Here is a 23,556-nt window from a genome sequence, read left to right as displayed (position 1 = left end):
GCACATAGCAAAATCTGCTAAACACCGTGACAGACAAGTGTGCCCGCACAGAAATACTGCGCCTTATGAAGCCCAATAGTGCTCACACTGTACAATGCAATTTCATTGCCCCCCCCACACAGTAAAATGTCCCCAAACACAGATTGATGCCTCCACAAAGCCCCCCGCACACGGTTTAATGCCCCCATGTTGCCGCCCACACAGTCTAATGACCCCAAACACAGTAAGGGTGTGTTTCCACGGTCCGGATTACATCAGGATTATTGGACGCTGCGTACAGCTGCAGCGTTTAATCCGCAGCGGCCAGATGTTACAGCATAGTGGAGGGGATTTTAAGAAATCCCGTCTCCACTATGCGTGCTAAAACGCGGGTGACACCCACGAATCCGGACATGCGGCGCGTCTTTATACAAAGCAGCATGTCTATTTATCTTGCGGAGATATGATGCGGTGATTCCTCATGTGTGCAATGAACACTTGCGGAATCACTACGTGTAGAAAGGGGGGCGGCGCTTTTGGCGGAGTGGGCTTTCCGCTGCGTCCAAATCGCCGGCAATACGGACTGTGGAAACCCACCCTGAGATGTGTTCCTACATTATAGTGCCTTTACAACCCTAACAGAACTTATGATGCCACTACTGCACCCCCAAACACAGTATGATGCTCGAAAGTAAGATGTGTTCCCTTAGTGCCTCCACAACCCTCACACACGGTATGGTGCCCCCACAGTGCTCCCAAAAAACACAGTAGGATTCCCCACTAACACTCACACACAGTATGATGCGCCACAGGAAGATGTGTTCCCATAGCGCCTCCACAACCCTCACACACAGCATGCTGCATCACCTCAGGGAATGAATGGAGCGGTGATCGAGCGCAGCACTCTGCAGCACCACAGGGAATGAATGGAGCGGTGGTCGAGCGCAGCACTCTGCAGCACCACAGGGAATGAATGGAGCGGTGGTCGAGTGCAGCACTCTGCATCACCACAGGGAATGAAAGGTGCGGTGGTCGAGTGCAGCACGCTGCATCACCACAGGGAATGAAAGGAGCGGTGGTCAAGTGCAGCACCACAGGGAATGAATGGAGCAGTGGTCGAGTGCAGCATGCTGCATCACCACGGAATGAATGGAGCAGTGGTCGAGTGTAGCACTCTGCAGCACCACAGGGAATGAATGGAGTGGTGATCGAGCGCAGCACTCTGCAGCACCACAGGGAATGAATGGAGCAGTGGTTGAGTGCAGCACTCTGCATTACCACAGGGAATGAATGGAGCGGTGATCGAGTGCAGCACTCTGCAGCACCACAGGGAATGAATGGAGCAGTGGTCGTGCGCAGCATGCTGCATCACCACAGGGAATGAATGGAGCGGTGGTTGTGCGCAGCATGCTGCATCACCACAGGGAATGAATTGAGTGGTGGTCGAGCGCAGCATGCTGCAGCACCACAAGGAATGAATGGAGCGGTGGTCGAGTGCAGCACGCTGCAGCATCACAAGGAATGAATGGAGCGGTGATCGAGCGCAGCACTCTGCAGCACCACAGGGAATGAATGGAGCAGTGGTTGAGTGCAGCACTCTGCATCACCACAGGGAATGAATGGAGTGGTGGTCGAGCGCAGCATGCTGCAGCACCACAGGGAATGAATGGAGCGGTGGTCGAGTGCAGCATGCTGCATCACCACAGGGAATGGAGCGGTGGTCGAGCGCAGCATGCTGCAGCACCACAGGGATTGAATGGAGTGGTGGTCGAGCGCAGCATGCTGCATCACCACAGGAAATGAATGGAGTGGTGGTCGAGCGCAGCACTCTGCAGCACCACAGGGAATGAATGGAGCAGTGGTCGAGCACAGCATGCTGCATCACCACAGGGAATAAATGGAGTGGTGGTCGAACGCAGCATGCTGCATCACCACAGGGAATGAATGGAGCGGTGGTCGAACGCAGCATGCTGCAGCACCACAGGGAATTAATGGAGCAGTGGTCGAGCGCAGCATGCTGCAGCACCACAGGGAATGAATGGAGCGGTGGTCGAGCGCAGCATGCTGCATCACCACAGGGAATGAATGGAGCGGTGGTCGAGCGCAGCATGCTGCATCACCACAGGGAATGAATGGAGTGGTGGTCGAGCGCAGCACTCTGCAGCACCACAGGGAATGAATGGAGCAGTGGTCGAGCACAGCATGCTGCATCACCACAGGGAATGAATGGAGTGGTGGTCGAGCGCAGCACTCTGCAGCACCACAGGGAATGAATGGAGCAGTGGTCGAGCACAGCATGCTGCATCACCACAGGGAATAAATGGAGTGGTGGTCGAACGCAGCATGCTGCATCACCACAGGGAATGAATGGAGTGGTGGTCGAACGCAGCATGCTGCATCACCACAAGGAATGAATGGAGCGGTGGTCGAACGCAGCATGCTGCATCACCACAGGGAATTAATGGAGCAGTGGTCGAGCGCAGCATTCTGCAGCACCACAGGGAATGAATGGAGCGGTGGTCGAGCGCAGCATGCTGCATCACCACAGGGATTGAATGGAGCGGTGGTCGAGCGCAGCATGCTGCAGCATCACAAGGATTGAATGGAGTGGTGGTCGAGCGCAGCATGCTGCATCACCACAGGGAATTAATGGAGCAGTGGTCGAGCGCAGCATGCTGCAGCACCACAGGGAATGAATGGAGCGGTGGTCGAGCGCAGCATGCTGCATCACCACAGGGATTGAATGGAGCGGTGGTCGAGCGCAGCATGCTGCATCACCACAGGGAATGAATGGAGTGGTGGTCGAGCGCAGCATACTGCAGCACCACAGGGATTGAATGGAGTGGTGGTCGAGCGCAGCATGCTGCATCACCACAGGAAATGAATGGAGTGGTGGTCGAGCGCAGCATACTGCAGCACCACAGGGATTGAATGGAGTGGTGGTCGAGAGCAGCATGCTGCATCACCACAGGAAATGAATGGAGTGGTGGTCGAGCGCAGCATACTGCAGCACCACAGGGATTGAATGGAGTGGTGGTCGAGCGCAGCACTCTGCAGCACCACAGGGATTGAATGGAGTGGTGGTCGAGCGCAGCATGCTGCATCACCACAGGAAATGAATGGAGTGGTGGTCGAGCGCAGCATACTGCAGCACCACAGGGATTGAATGGAGTGGTGGTCGAGCGCAGCACTCTGCAGCACCACAGGGATTGAATGGAGTGGTGGTCGAGCGCAGCATGCTGCATCACCACAGGAAATGAATGGAGTGGTGGTCGAGCGCAGCATACTGCAGCACCACAGGGATTGAATGGAGTGGTGGTCGAGCGCAGCATGCTGCATCACCACAGGAAATGAATGGAGTGGTGGTCGAGCGCAGCATGCTGCAGCATCACAGGGATTGAATGGAGTGGTGGTCGAGCGCAGCACTCTGCAGCACCACAGGGATTGAATGGAGTGGTGGTCGAGCGCAGCATACTGCAGCACCACAGGGAATGAATGGAGCGGTGGTCGAGCGCAGCACTCTGCAGCACCACAGGGATTGAATGGAGTGGTGGTCGAGCGCAGCATGCTGCAGCACCACAGGGATTGAATGGAGCGGTGGTCGCGCATGCGTACTGCATCACCACAGGGAATGAATGGAGCATTGGTCGAGTGCAGCATGCTGCATCACCACAGGGAATGAATGGAGCGGTGGTCGAGCGCAGCATGCTGCAGCACCACAGGGATTGAATGGAGCGGTGGTCGTGCGCAGCATGCTGCATCACCACAGGGAATGAATGGAGTGGTGGTCGAGCGCAGCATGCTGCAGCACCACAGGGATTGAATGGAGCGGTGGTCGTGCGCAGCATGCTGCATCACCACAGGGAATGAATGGAGCGGTGGTCGAACGCAGCATACTGCAGCACCACAGGGAATGAATGGAGCGGTGGTCGAGTGCAGCACGCTGCAGCATCACAAGGAATGAATGGAGCGGTGATCGAGCGCAGCACTCTGCAGCACCACAGGGAATGAATGGAGCAGTGGTTGAGTACAGCATGCTACATCACCACAGGGAATGAATGGAGTGGTGGTCGAACGCAGCATGCTGCATCACTACAGGGAATGAATGGAGCAGTGGTCGAGCACAACATGCTGCATCACCACAGGGAATGAATGGAGCAGTGGTTGAGTGCAGCATGCTGCATCACCACAGGGAATGAATGGAGTGGTGGTTGAGTGCAGCATGCTGCATCACCACAGGGAGTGAATGGAGTGGTGGTCGAGCGCAGCACTCTGCAGCACCACAGGGAATGAATGGAGCAGTGGTCGAGCACAGCATGCTGCATCACCACAGGGAATAAATGGAGTGGTGGTCGAACGCAGCATGCTGCATCACCACAGGGAATGAATGGAGCGGTGGTCGAACGCAGCATGCTGCAGCACCACAGGGAATTAATGGAGCAGTGGTCGAGCGCAGCATGCTGCAGCACCACAGGGAATGAATGGAGCGGTGGTCGAGCGCAGCATGCTGCATCACCACAGGGAATGAATGGAGCGGTGGTCGAGCGCAGCATGCTGCATCACCACAGGGAATGAATGGAGTGGTGGTCGAGCGCAGCACTCTGCAGCACCACAGGGAATGAATGGAGCAGTGGTCGAGCACAGCATGCTGCATCACCACAGGGAATAAATGGAGTGGTGGTCGAACGCAGCATGCTGCATCACCACAGGGAATTAATGGAGCAGTGGTCGAGCGCAGCATGCTGCAGCACCACAGGGAATGAATGGAGCGGTGGTCGAGCGCAGCATGCTGCATCACCACAGGGAATGAATGGAGCGGTGGTCGAGCGCAGCATGCTGCATCACCACAGGGAATGAATGGAGTGGTGGTCGAGCGCAGCACTCTGCAGCACCACAGGGAATGAATGGAGCAGTGGTCGAGCACAGCATGCTGCATCACCACAGGGAATGAATGGAGTGGTGGTCGAGCGCAGCACTCTGCAGCACCACAGGGAATGAATGGAGCAGTGGTCGAGCACAGCATGCTGCATCACCACAGGGAATAAATGGAGTGGTGGTCGAACGCAGCATGCTGCATCACCACAGGGAATGAATGGAGTGGTGGTCGAACGCAGCATGCTGCATCACCACAAGGAATGAATGGAGCGGTGGTCGAACGCAGCATGCTGCAGCACCACAGGGAATTAATGGAGCAGTGGTCGAGCGCAGCATGCTGCAGCACCACAGGGAATGAATGGAGCGGTGGTCGAGCGCAGCATGCTGCATCACCACAGGGATTGAATGGAGCGGTGGTCGAGCGCAGCATGCTGCAGCACCACAGGGAATGAATGGAGCGGTGGTCGAGCGCAGCATGCTGCATCACCACAGGGAATGAATGGAGCGGTGGTCGAGCGCAGCATGCTGCATCACCACAGGGAATGAATGGAGTGGTGGTCGAGCGCAGCACTCTGCAGCACCACAGGGAATGAATGGAGCAGTGGTCGAGCACAGCATGCTGCATCACCACAGGGAATGAATGGAGTGGTGGTCGAGCGCAGCACTCTGCAGCACCACAGGGAATGAATGGAGCAGTGGTCGAGCACAGCATGCTGCATCACCACAGGGAATAAATGGAGTGGTGGTCGAACGCAGCATGCTGCATCACCACAGGGAATGAATGGAGTGGTGGTCGAACGCAGCATGCTGCATCACCACAAGGAATGAATGGAGCGGTGGTCGAACGCAGCATGCTGCAGCACCACAGGGAATTAATGGAGCAGTGGTCGAGCGCAGCATGCTGCAGCACCACAGGGAATGAATGGAGCGGTGGTCGAGCGCAGCATGCTGCATCACCACAGGGATTGAATGGAGCGGTGGTCGAGCGCAGCATGCTGCAGCATCACAAGGATTGAATGGAGTGGTGGTCGAGCGCAGCATGCTGCATCACCACAGGGATTGAATGGAGCGGTGGTCGAGCGCAGCATGCTGCATCACCACAGGGAATGAATGGAGTGGTGGTCGAGCGCAGCATACTGCAGCACCACAGGGATTGAATGGAGTGGTGGTCGAGCGCAGCACTCTGCAGCACCACAGGGATTGAATGGAGTGGTGGTCGAGCGCAGCATGCTGCATCACCACAGGAAATGAATGGAGTGGTGGTCGAGCGCAGCATACTGCAGCACCACAGGGATTGAATGGAGTGGTGGTCGAGCGCAGCATGCTGCATCACCACAGGAAATGAATGGAGTGGTGGTCGAGCGCAGCATACTGCAGCACCACAGGGATTGAATGGAGTGGTGGTCGAGCGCAGCACTCTGCAGCACCACAGGGATTGAATGGAGTGGTGGTCGAGCGCAGCATGCTGCATCACCACAGGAAATGAATGGAGTGGTGGTCGAGCGCAGCATACTGCAGCACCACAGGGATTGAATGGAGTGGTGGTTGAGCGCAGCACTCTGCAGCACCACAGGGATTGAATGGAGTGGTGGTCGAGCGCAGCATGCTGCATCACCACAGGAAATGAATGGAGTGGTGGTCGAGCGCAGCATACTGCAGCACCACAGGGATTGAATGGAGTGGTGGTCGAGCGCAGCATGCTGCATCACCACAGGAAATGAATGGAGTGGTGGTCGAGCGCAGCATACTGCAGCACCACAGGGATTGAATGGAGTGGTGGTCGAGCGCAGCATGCTGCAGCATCACAGGGATTGAATGGAGTGGTGGTCGAGCGCAGCACTCTGCAGCACCACAGGGATTGAATGGAGTGGTGGTCGAGCGCAGCATGCTGCAGCACCACAGGGAATGAATGGAGCGGTGGTCGAGCGCAGCATGCTGCAGCATCACAGGGATTGAATGGAGTGGTGGTCGAGCGCAGCATGCTGCAGCATCACAGGGATTGAATGGAGTGGTGGTCGAGCGCAGCACTCTGCAGCACCACAGGGATTGAATGGAGTGGTGGTCGAGCGCAGCATGCTGCAGCACCACAGGGAATGAATGGAGCGGTGGTCGAGCGCAGCATGCTGCAGCACCACAGGGAATGAATGGAGCAGTGGTCGAGCGCAGCATGCTGCAGCATCACAGGGATTGAATGGAGTGGTGGTCGAGCGCAGCATGCTGCAGCATCACAGGGATTGAATGGAGTGGTGGTCGAGCGCAGCACTCTGCAGCACCACAGGGATTGAATGGAGTGGTGGTCGAGCGCAGCATGCTGCAGCACCACAGGGAATGAATGGAGCGGTGGTCGAGCGCAGCATGCTGCAGCACCACAGGGAATGAATGGAGCAGTGGTCGAGCGCAGCATGCTGCAGCACCACAGGGATTGAATGGAGTGGTGGTCGAGCGCAGCATGCTGCAGCACCACAGGGATTGAATGGAGTGGTGGTCGAGCGCAGCACTCTGCAGCACCACAGGGATTGAATGGAGTGGTGGTCGAGCGCAGCATGCTGCAGCACCACCACAGGGATTGAATGGAGCGGTGGTCGCGCATGCGTACTGCAGCTCCACTGGAATGGAGCTAAAAGTGCTCCATCTTGTTGGGGGTCGCACCTCTATCGGTCTACCACTTGCAGTGTTGTGGATGTTGCATTCCATAATCTCATCTCTTCACAGCAGCGCGGTACAAGAGGTGCCAGCACCCGTAAAACTACAAGTCTCAGCAGACCACACAGCCTCAACCCGTAGCCTGAAGGAAAACATTCAGAATGATTTCTGTCTGACTGACAGGCGCGTCCGGAGGCGCTCCATGACGTCATCACGCACTGAAGCCGCCTGCCGTCTCCTGGCTCCGCCTCCAACCGGCGTTTTGTTCTGGAAGCTTCATGCTCCGGGAAGTGACAGCTGCGGCCCCAGAATCCGCCGTCATCCTCCCGTCAGTGACCGGCTCCCAGGCGTACACGTCCCCGCCCAGCCCGCACACTGCATCATGCCGGATAATTCCGCTCCTAAAGCCATGGCGGCGGCACCGGGAGGGAGCGCCGGAGCCAGCAAGAAGAAAGGCGCCTACCAGGACCGGGACAAGCCCTCCCAGATCCGCTTCAGCAACATCTCCGCGGGGAAAGGTGAGACGGCGGCCCGGTGCACGGCCTGTACGCCGAGCGGCCTCACTGCTGACATCATTCTGCATACAGCATTCACCGTCCGCAGCAGTGTGCAACGGCATGCTGGGAGTTGTAGTGTACGAGCGGATTAGGAGCCCCCAGGAGTGCAGAGCAGTGATGGAGGGATTGCTGTGACTTGTAGTTCCTCTGGTGCCTGTGCGTTTGGTGTGGCTTGTGCTCCTCTCTTTTCATGGGGTCCTGGGCTACGTCTCTGCATATAGTGAGGGTCCTGGGCTGCCGCAAATGGGGTGGGGGATCTCAGGCCGCTGTGTGTAGTTCCCGGGCCCTTTATGGGTTTGGGCGGGGGTGGTCCTGGGCTGCCGAGTATGGGGGGGGTCCCTGGGCCGTTGCGATCTAAACCTGGGACAGGAACTGATGGCTGTGCATCACTGTGGAATATGGTGGCGCTATATGGTGGCGCTATCTAGTACACAGTACAGCTCGTCACTGGGTATATCACACCTGTGTCCGCCCTCACAGTGGGGATTAGGGTATCAGGGCTCAGACACTTAAGGCCCCGTCACACTAAGCGACTTACCAGCGATCCCGACACCGATATCAAGGTGTCAGGATCGCTGGTAAGTCGCTATGTGATCGCTGGTGAGCTGTCACACAGACAGCTTCACCAGCGATCAGCACAGCGATGCTGAGCGCCCGGCATCGCTGGCCATCGCTGTAAAAAATAGAATCAAAATAAAAAATATAGTTATTCTCACCTTCCGACGTCCCGTTCAGCCATCCCGCCTCTCTCCACGCTCCAGTCCCAGTGATCCTTTGCGAGAATGACCGCGAGATGTCACGGTCTCGAGGGATAACAAAGTCTCGCGGTCATTCGTGCAAAGGATCACTGGGACTGGAGCGTGGAGAGAGGCGGGATGGCTGAACAGGACTTCGGAAGGTGAGAATAACTATATTTTTTATTTTTTTATTATTTTTTTGCACCTGATCGCTGGTCTCCCGCCTGTCGCACACAGCGATGCGTGCTGGCCAGCGGGAGACCAGCGACCAAAGAAATGTCCAGAGGTTTCTTCCAGCGATCAGCGATACCGGCAGGGGGACCGCTCACTGATCGCTGTCACACACAGCGATCTCGCTGGTGAGATCGCTGTTGCGTCACAAAAGTTGTGACTCAGCAGCGATCTCGCTACAGAGATCGCTTAGTGTGACGGGGCCTTTACACACATGGACGCTGGATGCCTGCTGGCACTGCCCACCACTGCTGAAAACCCCAAATTAGGGCAGAGTTGCCCTCTGCCACACACGGCTCATCAGTCTTGGTAGTAGTCTGGTACTAGAGAGCTACGTTGTCACCACCAGCCATATACACACGGGGCACAGGGACACTGCGGTGTGAATAGATCGGGTTTCTGAACTGTTCCCTGTTGTTGTAGCTGTTGCTGACGCCATCAGAACAAGCCTGGGACCTAAAGGCATGGACAAAATGGTGAGACGCTGGTGTGTGATGTCCGGAGCGCTGACTGGCTGCACATTACAGGGTGATTGATGTTCTTTCCTCCCCCCTTTCACCAAAGATTCAGGATGGGAAAGGAGACGTGACGATCACCAACGACGGGGCGACGATCCTGAAGCAGATGCAAGTCCTGCACCCGGCCGCAAAGATGGTGAGTGTTAGTGTGCACCGGAGTGGGTTCATTGGGGCATTTTCTGTTGTCAGTGAATGAAAATCTTCATTGATGAGTCTGCTAAATAAAACAAACAAACCTGAATTCGTCGTAAGACCAAACAGAGCGGCTGAGGACTGTCCTAGGAGCTGGCTGCTGTTTTTTTTAAATTCCTTATTAAATATCTTATTTTTGCAGGTGAGCAGGTTTTCGTGTAACTGTAAAGCTATGTGCCCACGTTGCGTTTTAATCCGGACACTCAAAACCGGACTCCTTCCCAGAAATCGCGCGGTTTTTTCAGCGCGATTTTACTGCTATTATGTTCGTGATTTTGCCGCGATTTTCGCATGCGATTTGAAGCATCGCTTGGAAAGTGGTCACTCTCATCAAACATAGTGTTTGACAAGTGTGACCAGGTTTTTACTATTGAGGCCGCCTATGCGGCATCAATAGTAAAAGAGAGAATGTAAAAAAAATAAAAAATCGGGATATATTTACCTTCCGACGTCCCACGCAGTCTCAGCGACGCTCCCGTTCCCAGCGATGCTTTGCGAGACCTGTGATGACGTTGGTCTCGCGTTGCTATAGCGATCTCACGAGACCACTAGAGTAACGCGAGACTACGTCATCACAGGACCTTGCCGCAAGGCATTACTGGGAACGCTGAGGCCCAGGAAGGCTGTGCATGACGCCGGAACGTAAATATACCCGATTTTTTTTTTTATTCTTTTTTTTACAGGGGTATGGTACCCAGGGCCTGGAGGACAGTCTCCTCTCCTCCACACCGTGGGTACCAACCGCACATGAGACGCTTAACTTTGCGCATGGCTGGCATAGCCACATGCGGGAAGTAAGCGATTCTCATGCATTCCTATGGGTGCGGAATCGCGGCAATTCTTTGCGATTCCGCAAAAAAGAATGAGCATGCTGCGTTTTTTTCCGCGATGCGATTACGCTGCGGAAAAAAGTGCAGTATTAGCACAGCATCTGCAGAATGCCATTGGAATGCATGGGGGGCGTTCTGTACGAGTTTTTTGAACGTTTTCGCGCCGAAAATCACATCGTGGGCACACAGCCTAAAGCTGCGCGGTTTTGATGGTGAAACTTTGCTTTATAAAAAAAAAAAAAAATCTAGTAATCCTAGAAGCCAGGCCTCATTGATCCAGTCATTTAGTTTTTCATGGATGTGTCTCTCGGAGACATGTCGTCTGATTTTGATCTGAGTTACTGATCACACTCTCCATTGTAAGTCTACGGGTTGTGGAAAAAATCCGTCATCGCTTGGATACCGTCCTAAATGCATCCTAGTGCTGTGTGGACCAAACACTGGTGAAAAATGAGGCCTTATAAGAAACCTGTTATATTGACCGTGGTATCTGATCTGCAGGAGGAGCTGATCCAGATGGATAGACATTGTTATGCGAAAATATCAGTACACCTTGCATTGTGTTCATTGAAATCCCTGGTGTTTGTATAGGAGTCCAGTGGGCGGTGCTACTGAGTGACAGTCTTCACTATAGCTGTCCGTCACTAGTAGTGCCGCCCACTGGACTCGTACACATGCCTTCTTGACTCAGCTGAGCATCCATGTGGTCTGAGCTGCAAAGTTGCGACCAGACACCTTCTGGAGATGCTTCATCTCCCTAGAAAAGAACTGGGTCAAGCATGTTGAAATCCAGTAGCCAGATCACCCTGCAGCTTAATGGGCGGGTTTGGCCATCATCAGTCCAATTTATATGTTCGCCTTAAGATCTCATTGTATTGTAAAGATCTGAGATACGAGAGGCCTGTAGTGTTCCCTAATACGTAGAGACCTGCGGCTGCCTTGTACCGTAGATTGTGACCTGTAAATGATAACATTTGCACCTTATCTGCTGTGATGAGGCTGCTCCTGTAACCCACTGGGCTATGAGCTATGACAGGTCTTCTGACACCTGCACCTTGTGTTTTATATCTTGTTGCTCTTTTTCATGTATTCTTTATTTTTTGTTCCAGTTGGTTGAATTGTCCAAAGCTCAAGATATCGAAGCTGGAGATGGCACCACCTCTGTGGTGGTCATTGCTGGAGCTCTCCTGGACGCCTGTTCTAAGCTGCTGCAGAAAGGTAGAATTACGCCATTAGTTAGAATATATTATGCGATTGCCTGCCGAGGAAAATCCCCATTTCTTTTTATCTCTACAGTCGAGAGGTCAAACATGCTTCAGATTAATATACCCTTTTAACCATTCTCCTTTGAGTTTCAAAAGGCCACCCCACTCTACAGACAGGTCATAATCATTGAGAAGACCGCCATATGGCAGTCTTGGTCTCTTATTTGTACCTGCCTCTTAATAAGTTCGGCAGGATCCTAATACCAAAAAATGAAATCTTCGCTTGCGATCAGCAGGTTGAGGGTCATCATGTACTTCACATAAATGGTGGGGTCAGCTGACCATGCTCTGTGCATGAGGGTCCTCCTGGACCCTAACATGGAGACATAATGATCCCGCAGGTGGAATTCAGTCGCCCCATCCGTTTGTTTGGCAGATAATTGTGGCAGTGTCTTTCACAGAGAATACAGGAGCGCTTGGCCGAACATTCCTGTGTATTGGGGGAGACGTGGCTGACGGCGGTGTAATCAGTCTGTGTGTAGCCGGCTGTAGACCCGCTACGCTCAGCGTTCATCTATCCTGTGCATTTACGGGCTGACCCATTTAAGCTGTGTGAAATGTCTGATTCTTTCCTGGTTTACCTTCGCCCCACACCATGTTAGGTATTCATCCCACCACTATTTCTGAGTCATTCCAGCTGGCTGTAGAGAGAGGAATTGAAATTCTGAGCGATATGGCCAAACCCGTGGAGTTAAGTGATCGAGAAACTTTACTGAACAGCGCATCTACCTCACTCAACTCAAAGGTATTTTCACCTTTTATCTAGTAGAGCATTACAGCAAATCAGCGCGGCCTTTTGTTGATGCACGCACTAAGTTTTCAATAACTGGCCCCCTGTGTCTCGATACTGGTATTCCTGGCAAACTGAGTTTTTCCAGTGACTAGACATTTCTCGCTGCATCAACAGTGTGGGATTACATGACTCGTGTTTGTGGCCACTGGGCACATGAAGGCCAAAAGAGCACAATTACTATAGAGGAACCTATGGTGCTTTGCCTAATACAATGATTTGCTGAATCCTCCAGAGCAGGAGCAGCTTCTACAAAGCCCCTCTCCATCCTGGCTCATGGGAGGGGTCTCAAACAGGGGACATTACAATATGATGTTCTTATACACTAATAGGATATAGGGACCTACAATGAGGCTGTGTGCACACGCTGCGGATTAGGTGCGGATTCATCCGCGCGGATTTTGCAAAATCCGCAGGTGAAACCGCAGGTCAAAAGACCTGCGGATTGTTCTGCGGTTTTGTCCTGCGGTTTTTCATCTCCTCAATAGAGGAGATGGCAAACCGCAGGAGAATCCGCAGAAAGAATTGACATGTCAATTCTTTCTGCGGATTGAAAACTGCAGATAATCCGCGCGGAAAATTCCGCACCGTCTGCACTGCGGTGTTTGATTCCCATAGGGAATCATGGTACTGTACACCGCAGCAGAAACTGCTGCGGGTCCGCAGCGGCCAAAACCGCTGCGGAACCGCAGCAAAATCCGCAGCGTGTGCACACACCCTGAGGACCACACTGATCTGCTGAGTAGCTATATCATATCAACCCTCCTGTAGTTCCACCTGGCAGTGTATTCTCATGATCACTTCCTGAGGAAGTGGTGATGGCCAACTCACTGAATGAATTTAAGAAAGGAATGGATGCTTTTCTTGTGAGTAACAGTATAGAAGGTTACGAATAACAGAATATTATAGGTAGATGGTTGACCCAGCTTAAGGGAAGGAATTTTTTTCCCTATAGAGAAAATTGGCTTCTACTCTGTGGGTTTTTTGCCTTCCCCAGGATCAACAATGCAGAACAGCTGCACTAAAAATAGGCTGAACTAGATGGACATAAGGTCTTCCTTCAGCCTTCAAAACTATATTACTCATCAGCTGCATCGACATGACTTAATTTACTGTATTTTTCGACCTATGAGATGCACCGGACTAGGTATACATGGCTCCCCATCTCCATCCAGGTATACATGGCTCCCCATCTCCATCCAGGTATACATGGCTCCCCATCTCCATCCAGGTATACATGGCTCCCCATCTCCATCCAGGTATACATGGCTCCCCATCTCCATCCAGGTATACATGGGGGGGGGGGGGGGGGCCCCCATCTCCATCTCCATCCGGGTCTACAGGTATCCAGCAGCTGATTTCAGGATATGGGCAGTGCATGACGCCACCGCAATGCGCCCTCATATGATGTCAGCTGCCGGAATATTCACTGTTCCACACGCCCAGGACTATGTGCATGAGGAGCAGTGAATATTCATTTTAACTAATAGCGGACACTCGTGATCACCCAGCCGCTGCAGGAGCCGGCGCCTGCGGCTAACGGTGTGTCTGCTATTAAAGGAGAATGAATATTCGCTGCTCTCCATGCACATAGCCATAGTCCCTCCCACCTCTCGGCGCCAGCTCCAGTGCATAGAGGTGGGAGCAGAGGTCGCATTAACGCCTGTCTGGGCGTCTATGACGCACAGGCAGGCGAAAAAACGCCTTCAGATTAGTACGATACGTCCACGGGACGCATCGTTCTAAGCCAGGGGTCCCCAACCGCCGGTCCGCGGCCCAGGACCGGGCCGTTGCAGTGCCCTTGCCGGTCCGCGGACACAAGAGGAGCCGGGGGGCGGTACAGCAGCTGATACTCACCCTGCATCCCGCGGCGGCTTCATCCAGCACTGAGCGGTCACGTGCTACCGCTCATTTAAGGTCATGAATATGGACGCCACTCATCTCCCATAGGCGTGGCGTCCATATTCATGGACCTTAATGAGCGGTAGCACGTGACCGCTCCGCACAGGAAGAAGCTGAAGCGCTGCGAGATGCAGGGACGTGCAGCGACGGGAAGGAAGTTCAGCGACGTGAAGGTAAGTATGATGGGAAGGATGGGGGAGCCGAGCGGAGCCATAAATATAAGGGAGAGAGAGTGGGAGCGGAGCCATATACACAGGGGAGGGAGAGTGGGAGCGGAGCCATATATACAAGGGAGGGAGAGTGGGAGCGGAGCCATATATACAAGGGAGGGAGAGTGGGAGCGGAGCCATACATACAAGGGAGGGAGAGTGGGAGCGGAGCCATACATACAAGGGAGGGAGAGTGGGAGCGGAGCCATACATACAAGGGAGGGAGAGTGGGAGCGGAGCCATACATACAAGGGAGGGAGAGTGGGAGCGGAGCCATACATACAAGGGAGGGAGAGTGGGAGCGGAGCCATACATACAAGGGAGGGAGAGTGGGAGCGGAGCCATACATACAAGGGAGGGAGAGTGGGAGCGGAGCCATACATACAAGGGAGGGAAAGTGGGAGCGGAGCCATACATACAAGGGAGGGAGAGTGGGAGCGGAGCCATACATACAAGGGAGGGAGAGTGGGAGCGGAGCCATACATACAAGGGAGGGAGAGTGGGAGCGGAGCCATACATACAAGGGAGGGAGAGTGGGAGCGGAGCCATACATACAAGGGAGGGAGAGTGGGAGCGGAGCCATACATACAGGGGAGGGAAAGTGGTCGCGCAGGGCGCCCTCCATCCATAGCAAGGTCGCCTGTACGGTACTAATCCCCGGGGACTCGCAGGGGGAGGGGGGCTGTTATTGCCGCTGTTCTGAGACCTGTGGCCAGTGACCTGTATGTGCATGCTGTTATCTGCCGGACTGCTATAGGCAGAGCCGACCACCGGTGTCTGGGGGCACTGATTTGTGTCCATTGTTATCATGGACGATGTGTACAATTGGCTCCTGAGCATCAGCAATCATATGTGTAACAAATGGATTATGTCACTGAGGGGGCTGTGCAATGGTGTGTGTGTGTGTGTGTGTGTGTGTGTGTGTGTGTGTGTGGGGTGGTCTGTGCAATGGTGTGTGTGTGGGGTGGTCTGTGCAATGGTGTGTGTGTGTGGGGTGGTCTGTGCAATGGTGTGTGTGTGTGGGGTGGTCTGTGCAATGGTGTGTGTGTGTGGGGTGGTCTGTGCAATGGTGTGTGTGTGTGGGGTGGTCTGTGCAATGGTGTGTGTGTGTGGGGTGGTCTGTGCAATGGTGTGTGTGTGTGGGGTGGTCTGTGCAATGGTGTGTGTGTGTGGGGTGGTCTGTGCAATGGTGTGTGTGGGGTGGTCTGTGCAATGGTGTGTGTGTGTGGGGTGGTCTGTGCAATGGTGTGTGTGTGTGGGGTGGTCTGTGCAATGGTGTGTGTGTGGGGTGGTCTGTGCAATGGTGTGTGTGTGGGGTGGTCTGTGCAATGGTGTGTGTGTGGGGCGGTCTGTGCAATGGTGTGTGTGTGGGGCGGTCTGTGCAATGGTGTGTGTGTGGGGTGGTCTGTGCAATGGTGTGTGTGTGGGGTGGTCTGTGCAATGGTGTGTGTGTGTGGGGTGGTCTGTGCAATGGTGTGTGTGTGTGGGGTGGTCTGTGCAATGGTGTGTGTGTGTGTGTGTGGGGGGGGTGGTCTGTGCAATGGTGTGTGTGTGTGTGGGGTGGTCTGTGCAATGGTGTGTGTGTGTGTGTGTGTGGTGGTCTGTGCAATGGTGTGTGTGTGTGTGGGGTGGTCTGTGCAATGGTGTGTGTGTGTGTGTGTGTGTGGGGTGGTCTGTGCAATGGTGTGTGTGTGTGTGTGTGTGTGTGGTGGTCTGTGCAGTGGTGTGTGTGTGTGTGTGGGGTGGTCTGTGCAGTGGTGTGTGTGTGTGTGTGTGGGGTGGTCTGTGCAGTGGTGTGTGTGTGGGGTGGTCTGTGCAGTGGTGTGTGTGTGGGGTGGTCTGTGCAGTGGTGTGTGTGTGGGGTGGTCTGTGCAATGGTGTGTGTGTGTGTGTGTGTGTGGGGTGGTCTGTGCAATGGTGTGTGTGTGTGTGGGGTGGTCTGTGCAATGGTGTGTGTGTGTGTGTGGGGTGGTCTGTGCAATGGTGTGTGTGTGTGTGTGTGTGTGTGTGTGTGTGTGGGGTGGTCTGTGCAATGGTGTGTGTGGGGTGGTCTGTGCAATGGTGTGTGTGGGGTGGTCTGTGCAATGGTGTGTGTGGGGTGGTCTGTGCAATGGTGTGTGTGTGTGTGGGGTGGTCTGTGCAATGGTGTGTGTGTGTGGGGTGGTCTGTGCAATGGTGTGTGTGTGTGTGTGTGTGTGTACTCCTCCGTTGTGAAAAATACTCCTCAAAAATATTGGGAGGAGTATTTTTACTCCTCTGAAAAATATGTAGCGCGACCTCTGGGCGGGAGGGATTATGGTCATGGGGAGCAGTGAATATTCATTCTATTCTCTTTAGTAGCAGGCAAACTGTTAGCTGCCGCCGGCTCCTGCCTCCTGTGATCTGCCCCCTTCCTCATTCTCCCACTTACAGCCATAGCTGGGCTGTAAGGTACAACCAGACTATAAGATGCCCCCCCCCCCACTTTCCTCCAAATCTTCTTGCGAAAATAGGTGCATCTTATAGTCCACAAAATAGTGTACTAGGAGAGATGGACACAATTGCTGAAATAGTATATATTTTTTTATTGTGGAGATATCAGCCCCTACTACACTTTTGTTTTTTAAATTTCTATAAGGTGGTTTCCCAGTACTCCAGCTTGCTTGCACCCATGAGTGTGGACGCTGTAATGAAAGTCATCGATCCATTGACAGCAACCAGTGTTGACCTCAGGGACATCAAAATTGTCAAGAAACTCGGGTAAGAACTTTTCAGAAGTACCTACTGTTGTAATACTGCTCTTAAGAAAGGCGGACCGCTGCGTGGTCATTGTGGATCTGTTCACTGAATACGCTTCCACTACTAGTAACCACAACATAATCGTGCCTACATGTTTTTTGTCCAGGGGAACCATTGATGACTGTGAACTGGTTGATGGTCTTGTGCTCACACAGAAAGCTGCCAACACCGGAGTAACCAGAGTGGAAAAAGCAAAGATCGGTCTCATTCAGTTCTGCTTATCAGCACCAAAGACAGATGTAAGCGCCATGAATCCACACAATACAAGTTTATATGATTTATGTATAAGTTCTTATGATTTGTAACAAGTTTTTTATTGGGAGCTACTGACATTATTGATATATACCTTTTATTTCAGATGGATAATCAGATTGTAGTGTCAGACTATGCACAGATGGACAGAGTTTTAAGAGAAGAAAGAACCTACATACTCAACCTTGTGAAACAGATTAAGAAGGCTGGCTGCAATGTGCTGCTCATCCAGAAGTCCATTTTGAGGTAAAGCACACATTTTGGGCTGAATGAGCGTTAGAAGGATCATTCTCTTGTGAAGATTGTTGCTCCGGTCACTGCTGTATGAGACAGGTGCCTTCAGTGTATGGATCAGGCTCAAGTTCTGAGGGTGCTGCTCAAACTTGCCCATGATGTGATGTGCAGGTCCCTCACTTGTCAGTAAGGGGTTACCATATGGCACAATCCTTCTGACAGTTCTTTTTCTTAATTTTCAGAGATGCGCTCAGTGATCTTGCTTTACACTTCCTGAATAAAATGAAAATTATGGTAGTGAAGGACATAGAGCGTGAAGACATTGAGTTCATCTGTAAGGTCAGTATCCTCATTAGTTACTTTTGGCACTGTCTACAAATCTTTTTATGTACAGATGAGTGAATTTTATTCATTTTTTTTTGTTTGTTACAGACGATTGGTACCAAGCCGGTGGCCCACATTGACCAGTTTACAGCAGACATGATGGCGTCTGCTGAGCTAGCTGAGGAGGTTAGCCTCAATGGCTCTGGGAAACTTTTAAAGGTAAGTCTAGGATCTAATGGGTAAGGTTTTCTCCTTGTGGAGAGTGACATGCCAGGTCTGACATGCCAGTATGAGCAGATTTAAACGCTTTGCTTGTTTGTCAGGGAAATTAAATATGCAAATTGACTCTTCAGAGAGAAGAGGACTTGAACTCTAGCGCCACCTATAGGAAATGGCAATATCGACCCTTGCAATATGACTTGGGATAAAAGCCAAATCAAAATCTTAATTTGCAGAAACGGTGTTTTGGGGTATTGCCCTTCATCAGTGCAAAGTATGAGATCTGCTTTGGCTTAGGTTAGAGGCTAAGACTGGTATCTAAGGGGTAAGATTTCTCCTTGTGGAGAGTGACATGCCAGGTCAAAGGTAAAAAAGTTCTTCAGTTCTATCCTTCATAGTGCAACATGGGCATCAACTGATTTTTTGCTCGTATAGATAACCGGATGCGCCAATCCTGGAAAGACGGTTACCATCGTTGTTCGCGGGTCTAATAAGCTGGTGATTGAAGAGGCTGAGCGCTCCATTCATGATGCACTTTGTGTCATTCGCTGCTTAGTTAAAAAGAGGTAAGTGATATGATAGATATGAATGTGTATGTTATTATTTTTTATTTTTGCTATTATACAATGATTCATTGCTTTTATTAAAGGGAACCTGTCAGGTCCCCTGTGTCTTCCACTCCAGCAGCAGTCATCTCAGTGTGATTAAACTCCCTCCCTAACCAGCCCTGTATAACATAATTCAGTTAAAAAAAAATGCTTTAAAAAAAGCATTTACAATCTCTGCTTTCCCTCTGCTAATGAGGGCTTTGCCTAGTCGATGGGACATTAGTTTCCCAGACTAGTCAACCCTGTTTCCATGTTAATTTGCATGAGCCGGTCTCATTGCCAGCTCACGCAAATCTGCGCATGCGCTGTGTTCCTTCTTTGTGATGAATGTCCAATTGGGGAGTCTGTAAGTTTGCAGTTTTATTTTTACCTCCCCTTCTAAAAGTCGCAACTTTTACTTTTTTCTAATACAGCCATTTGAGGGCTCTTTTTTTTTGTTTTTCTTATAGAAAAGTTGCTGTTTTTAATAATACTGGAAGATAAGGAAATAATTCCAACCACGGTGAAATCTTGAAGAAAAAATTCTTTTTTTTCTATGGCAAAATATTGACTGGCAATGCGATTCTTCAGGATGTCAGATTTACCGCAATAGTAAAATTGCATAGGGTTTTTTTTTTAAATTTCCTTTAGGTGGTTAAAAAAAAAAAAATCTGAAATTGCTTTTCGTCACAATTTTCTGCCTTTTCAACAGGCAGATAAACCAGTGGTAGTATCTTTTCTCAGCGTCGTTCCAACTGATTGATGGGTCTCTCACTATGGTAGTGACGGGGTCAATCACCTGGAGCGGTGTGGTAAAAACCGGCCTGACTTCTCTCCTCTCTGACGTTGGTCTCCGGCCGGATCCTCTAACTATATTTTCTCTGAAACACCAAGGTGTGTCCGAGAAGAAACATACTCGTTTGCACATTAGAAGTCGACTGCTAGGATCCCCTTCATTTTACAATTTTAATGGTGGATTGATTGAATTTGAGCCTGTGATCTTCTGATCGCTTGTTCTATATCCTGCTGTGCAACTGTATTGCAGTATATAGCTAAGATAAAGGTCTCCAATAAAGTTCAGCCTTTAGCCCCCAACTTCCATGGCCACCTATCAGGACTGCGTGAGTTGTCCGGGATGGTGAACCATTTGGACCCTGTACATTGAATGCCACTGTCAGATGGGTGAAAAGCAGCGATTGGAGCTCCATACATCTACGTCCAGCGAGAGTGCCGTACATGTATGGTGGATGCAGGGGAGTGATTAAGCAAGGATGAGCCCATTGCACACCGAATAACATGGGACTGGGGATATAAAATTATAGCCTGGGACACTTAATGCAGGACTGAATGTGTTGCAAGAAGTTGTCACGTTACAACATCCAAGGATGTTGTAATGTAACATCCTGTTCTGAGTGAACTGATAAATGATTTATACGTGCCGCATTGTTTTTTTTTTCTTCTTTGGTATCATACCATGTTATTTTTCTTGTGCATGTAGACAGTACTGGGACACTGTTGCTTGTAGTTTTAAAGGTCTGTTCTAGATTTATGCCCCCCTTCTTTCAACAATTTATATACCCTGCTATCTGCTAACTTCTTGCATTGATGGAAGAAGATGCAGCATATAACCATGTCTCCTGGGGTGGGCTTATAGGGAGTGTATAATAACGATGTCCTATTAGAAAGACCTTTATATCTTTCTGATTTAGTTCTGGTAACTAGTGGATCGACCCTTTTTTTTTTCCTTCTGGTTATAGAGCGCTGATCGCAGGAGGAGGTGCTCCTGAGATCGAATTATCCATCCGTTTGAATGAATACGCGCGGACTCTCAGTGGCATGGAGGCCTACTGTATCCGAGGTTTTGCAGATGCCTTGGAAGTCATCCCATCCACACTGGCAGAGAATGCAGGACTTAATCCAATATCCACTGTAACAGAGCTGAGAAATAGACACGCACAGGGTGAGAAGACGGCCGGCATCAACGTGCGGAAGGTGCGTTCTCCATTTTAGTTTTTCCAGCCCAGGAAATTAATATTACTTATTTATGGGATAATGTCTACTTTTTCTGTTTGACAGGGAGGGATTTCTAATATTTTGGAGGAATTAGTCGTTCAACCCCTCCTGGTGTCCATCAGCTCCCTGACTCTGGCGACAGAAACTGTCCGTAGTATTCTGAAGATCGATGATGTGGTCAGTATGTGCTCATACCCTGCAGTACTGTGTACACCGCTCCAGTACTACTACCCGTATATTTACTCCTGACCTGTGTGATAGTTTTTGTAATTTTGGTAGCCTGCGGCGCTCCAGCTGCTGTGACACTAGAGCTCCCAAAAAAACTAGTGACCTCTAGAAATGATATCTGTAGCATTCAGTTAGGTCTTGCTTTCACCAGACAACCCCGATGGAACTGCATTGCACTATCGCGACACTTTTACCCCTGTCAGAGTGAATCAGCATTGCACATACCCGACCCCTGCTCAAGTCATTCCTTAAGTAGCTGCTGAGTGTTTCATTTGGCTTTTTCCGACAGCCCCATAGAGAGAGAATGTAGCTGCAGTTAGATGTTCGGGCTGTCACTCCATTTTGTAACTGGGACAGAAGTTCCCCCCTCTGGGATAACAAATTCTCAATCTACCGATCGGCAGATTCCAGCGGTTGGACTCCCAGCACCCCTGTCAAACAGCTGATTTTGTTGGGTGAAACTTAGGACCACAAAGAATTAGCAGATCCTTGTAACACAAAGGCAGCTTGATATTGTCATTCTTGCTCGGGGGTCCTGAGCAGGGGTCCCTAACTCCTATAAACTCTGTGGTGCCATGCGATGAGGCCCACCGTGCATTATAAATTTCCTCCTTTTACTGGATCAGACACATGATACAGCCAGTAAAATTATATGTGAAAGAATAGAAAATTATAACATGAAGCGGCAATCCAATTAACTCCAGCTGTAACCTTACGAGATGTGACCTCCAGCAGTACGGCCCTGTCAGCCATCATGAGTCCTAGATAAAGGCCTACTGGATTGTTTGGTGGCTGGAGAAATGTACATTGAGTATTTATGTGAAAACACTTTATCTTCAGACACTACTATTTTCTGGACTATTTTGTGTCTCTCTAGGTGAACACTCGATAAACTTTGCATTTCTTGGATGAAGTCAACGAAGTGGCACGTCTGCGGTCTCGAGCTGGCAGGGAACCTTTATACGTGTGCCCGCACTTAATTTAATAAAATTGTTACATGAGTTTTGGGCTCCGAGCTGCGTTTTTCTTTCTGGGTTTACTCTTTAGCAACGACGTAGATGTTAGACTTACAAGCAGAACGACACGAATAAGAATGGATATGTTTAGTAAGTGCAAAACCAGATCTAGAAATCATCAACCCCTTCTTGACCTTGCAATTTTTCCTTTTTTGTGCTTCTTTTCCTTCTTCCAAGAGCCATAACTCTTGTTAACCTTGTACCTGGTCTATTTTGCTTGTTGGTTGCAGGAGCCCTTATACAATAAACCCATCTACTTTCTAGAAAAATTGAGAGCAGTGGGAAAAACTGCACGTCCTTAATACCCCCCCCAATATGTGGTACCAACTACAAACCAGGGGAGGAGCAATCACGGTTCTTGCAATAAAAAGATTATGCAGACCTTCATTCTGGACATATTGTAGTAAATTGCTTTTGCAGATGGAACAGCAAAAAAAAAATAACTTACCCACGCATATATTAACACATTTTTTGGCAATGTTAAAATTTCTGCCATTTTGAACATTGTGATAATCTACTGATGAACAAATATCAGGTGTGATGTACAGCCAGCGCTGGGATGCCAGGGCGAGGACATGTCTAAGGTAAAATATCACCACACAACCATGTGGAAAGTGGATGGAACAATATATTGTTTATAGTGGACCTGATAAATGTGGGACAGATGAAGATCTGAGGCAAAAAAAAAGCTGGATGGGGAAGGAAACCCTGATTCCCCCTACAACCCACACAACCTAATTATGGCCTCTGTTCCTGACCCAAGCAAGGAATTCGTGCCTGGAACTATCGGCATATGTGCGAATATGGCTGCTATACCATTGTGTGAACCTTCCTGACGTTAAATTCATTTCTTGGTTAAGAGTTGTGATTGTACGGAGGACTGCAGGATGCAAAAAAACAGGCTGAGATTAAAATCAAAACTGGACATTGATTAATGCAATGTAAGGGGGTATCAGCCAGGGTACATGTACCGCCATTGTTCTCGGCAGCATAAGGCCGAGAATGATGATCTTTTCAGTCACATTTTGCTCATTGATCAGCAGCTTGTTTACACGGCAAAACAATCATAAAACTGGTGTTTGCAGAAATGCTTGTCAATGGAAATGCAACTTAAAGAGGTTGTCTGGCTTTAGTGAGTACAGACTTGTGAATCCTCACATCATGTGCTATGAGGATT

At 50.9% G+C, this 23,556-nt stretch overlaps 2 protein-coding genes across 2 annotated transcripts in view; one reads left to right on the top strand and one right to left on the bottom strand.

Annotated features, from left to right (window-relative positions):
• The window catches only part of COMMD1 (copper metabolism domain containing 1), an 86,395-nt gene extending 78,753 nt beyond the window's left edge, over positions 1-7,642 (bottom strand). Inside the window, exon 1 of the mRNA XM_073554038.1 lies at positions 7,504-7,642. Coding sequence (XP_073410139.1) covers positions 7,504-7,548 — 45 coding nt within the window. The 5' untranslated portion in view covers positions 7,549-7,642. The remainder of the gene's footprint in view (positions 1-7,503) is intronic.
• A 7-nt stretch (positions 7,643-7,649) lies between these two features.
• CCT4 (chaperonin containing TCP1 subunit 4) lies at positions 7,650-22,365 on the top strand. The gene is made up of 14 exons (XM_073554036.1): positions 7,650-8,015; positions 9,446-9,498; positions 9,587-9,676; positions 11,672-11,780; positions 12,430-12,572; positions 17,346-17,467; positions 17,613-17,745; positions 17,865-18,004; positions 18,235-18,331; positions 18,425-18,535; positions 18,971-19,101; positions 20,880-21,114; positions 21,199-21,312; positions 22,241-22,365. Exons 1-14 carry the CDS (start codon positions 7,700-7,702, stop codon positions 22,253-22,255), a joined length of 1,809 nt encoding a protein of 602 aa, XP_073410137.1. The 5' UTR covers positions 7,650-7,699; the 3' UTR covers positions 22,256-22,365.
• The last annotated feature ends 1,191 nt before the right edge of the window (positions 22,366-23,556 follow it).

The sequence above is a fragment of the Dendrobates tinctorius genome, unplaced genomic scaffold (genome assembly GCF_039654945.1).
Source record: "Dendrobates tinctorius isolate UK_male_01 unplaced genomic scaffold, ASM3965494v1 ptg000205l, whole genome shotgun sequence".
Lineage (NCBI taxonomy): Eukaryota > Metazoa > Chordata > Amphibia > Anura > Dendrobatidae > Dendrobates > Dendrobates tinctorius.
Note: the sequence above shows the minus strand (reverse complement) of the source record. Positions and strands in the feature narration are given on the sequence as shown.

Bases quoted from the DNA above. Each gene is read 5' to 3' on its own strand.
- CCT4 (XM_073554036.1), top strand. From the start codon at position 7,700: ATGACGTCATCACGCACTGAAGCCGCCTGCCGTCTCCTGGCTCCGCCT. The intron at 17,468-17,612 runs GTAAGAACTTTT...TTTTTTGTCCAG, and splicing joins AAAATTGTCAAGAAACTCGG to GGGAACCATTGATGACTGTG. The intron at 21,115-21,198 runs GTGCGTTCTCCA...TCTGTTTGACAG, and splicing joins CCGGCATCAACGTGCGGAAG to GGAGGGATTTCTAATATTTT.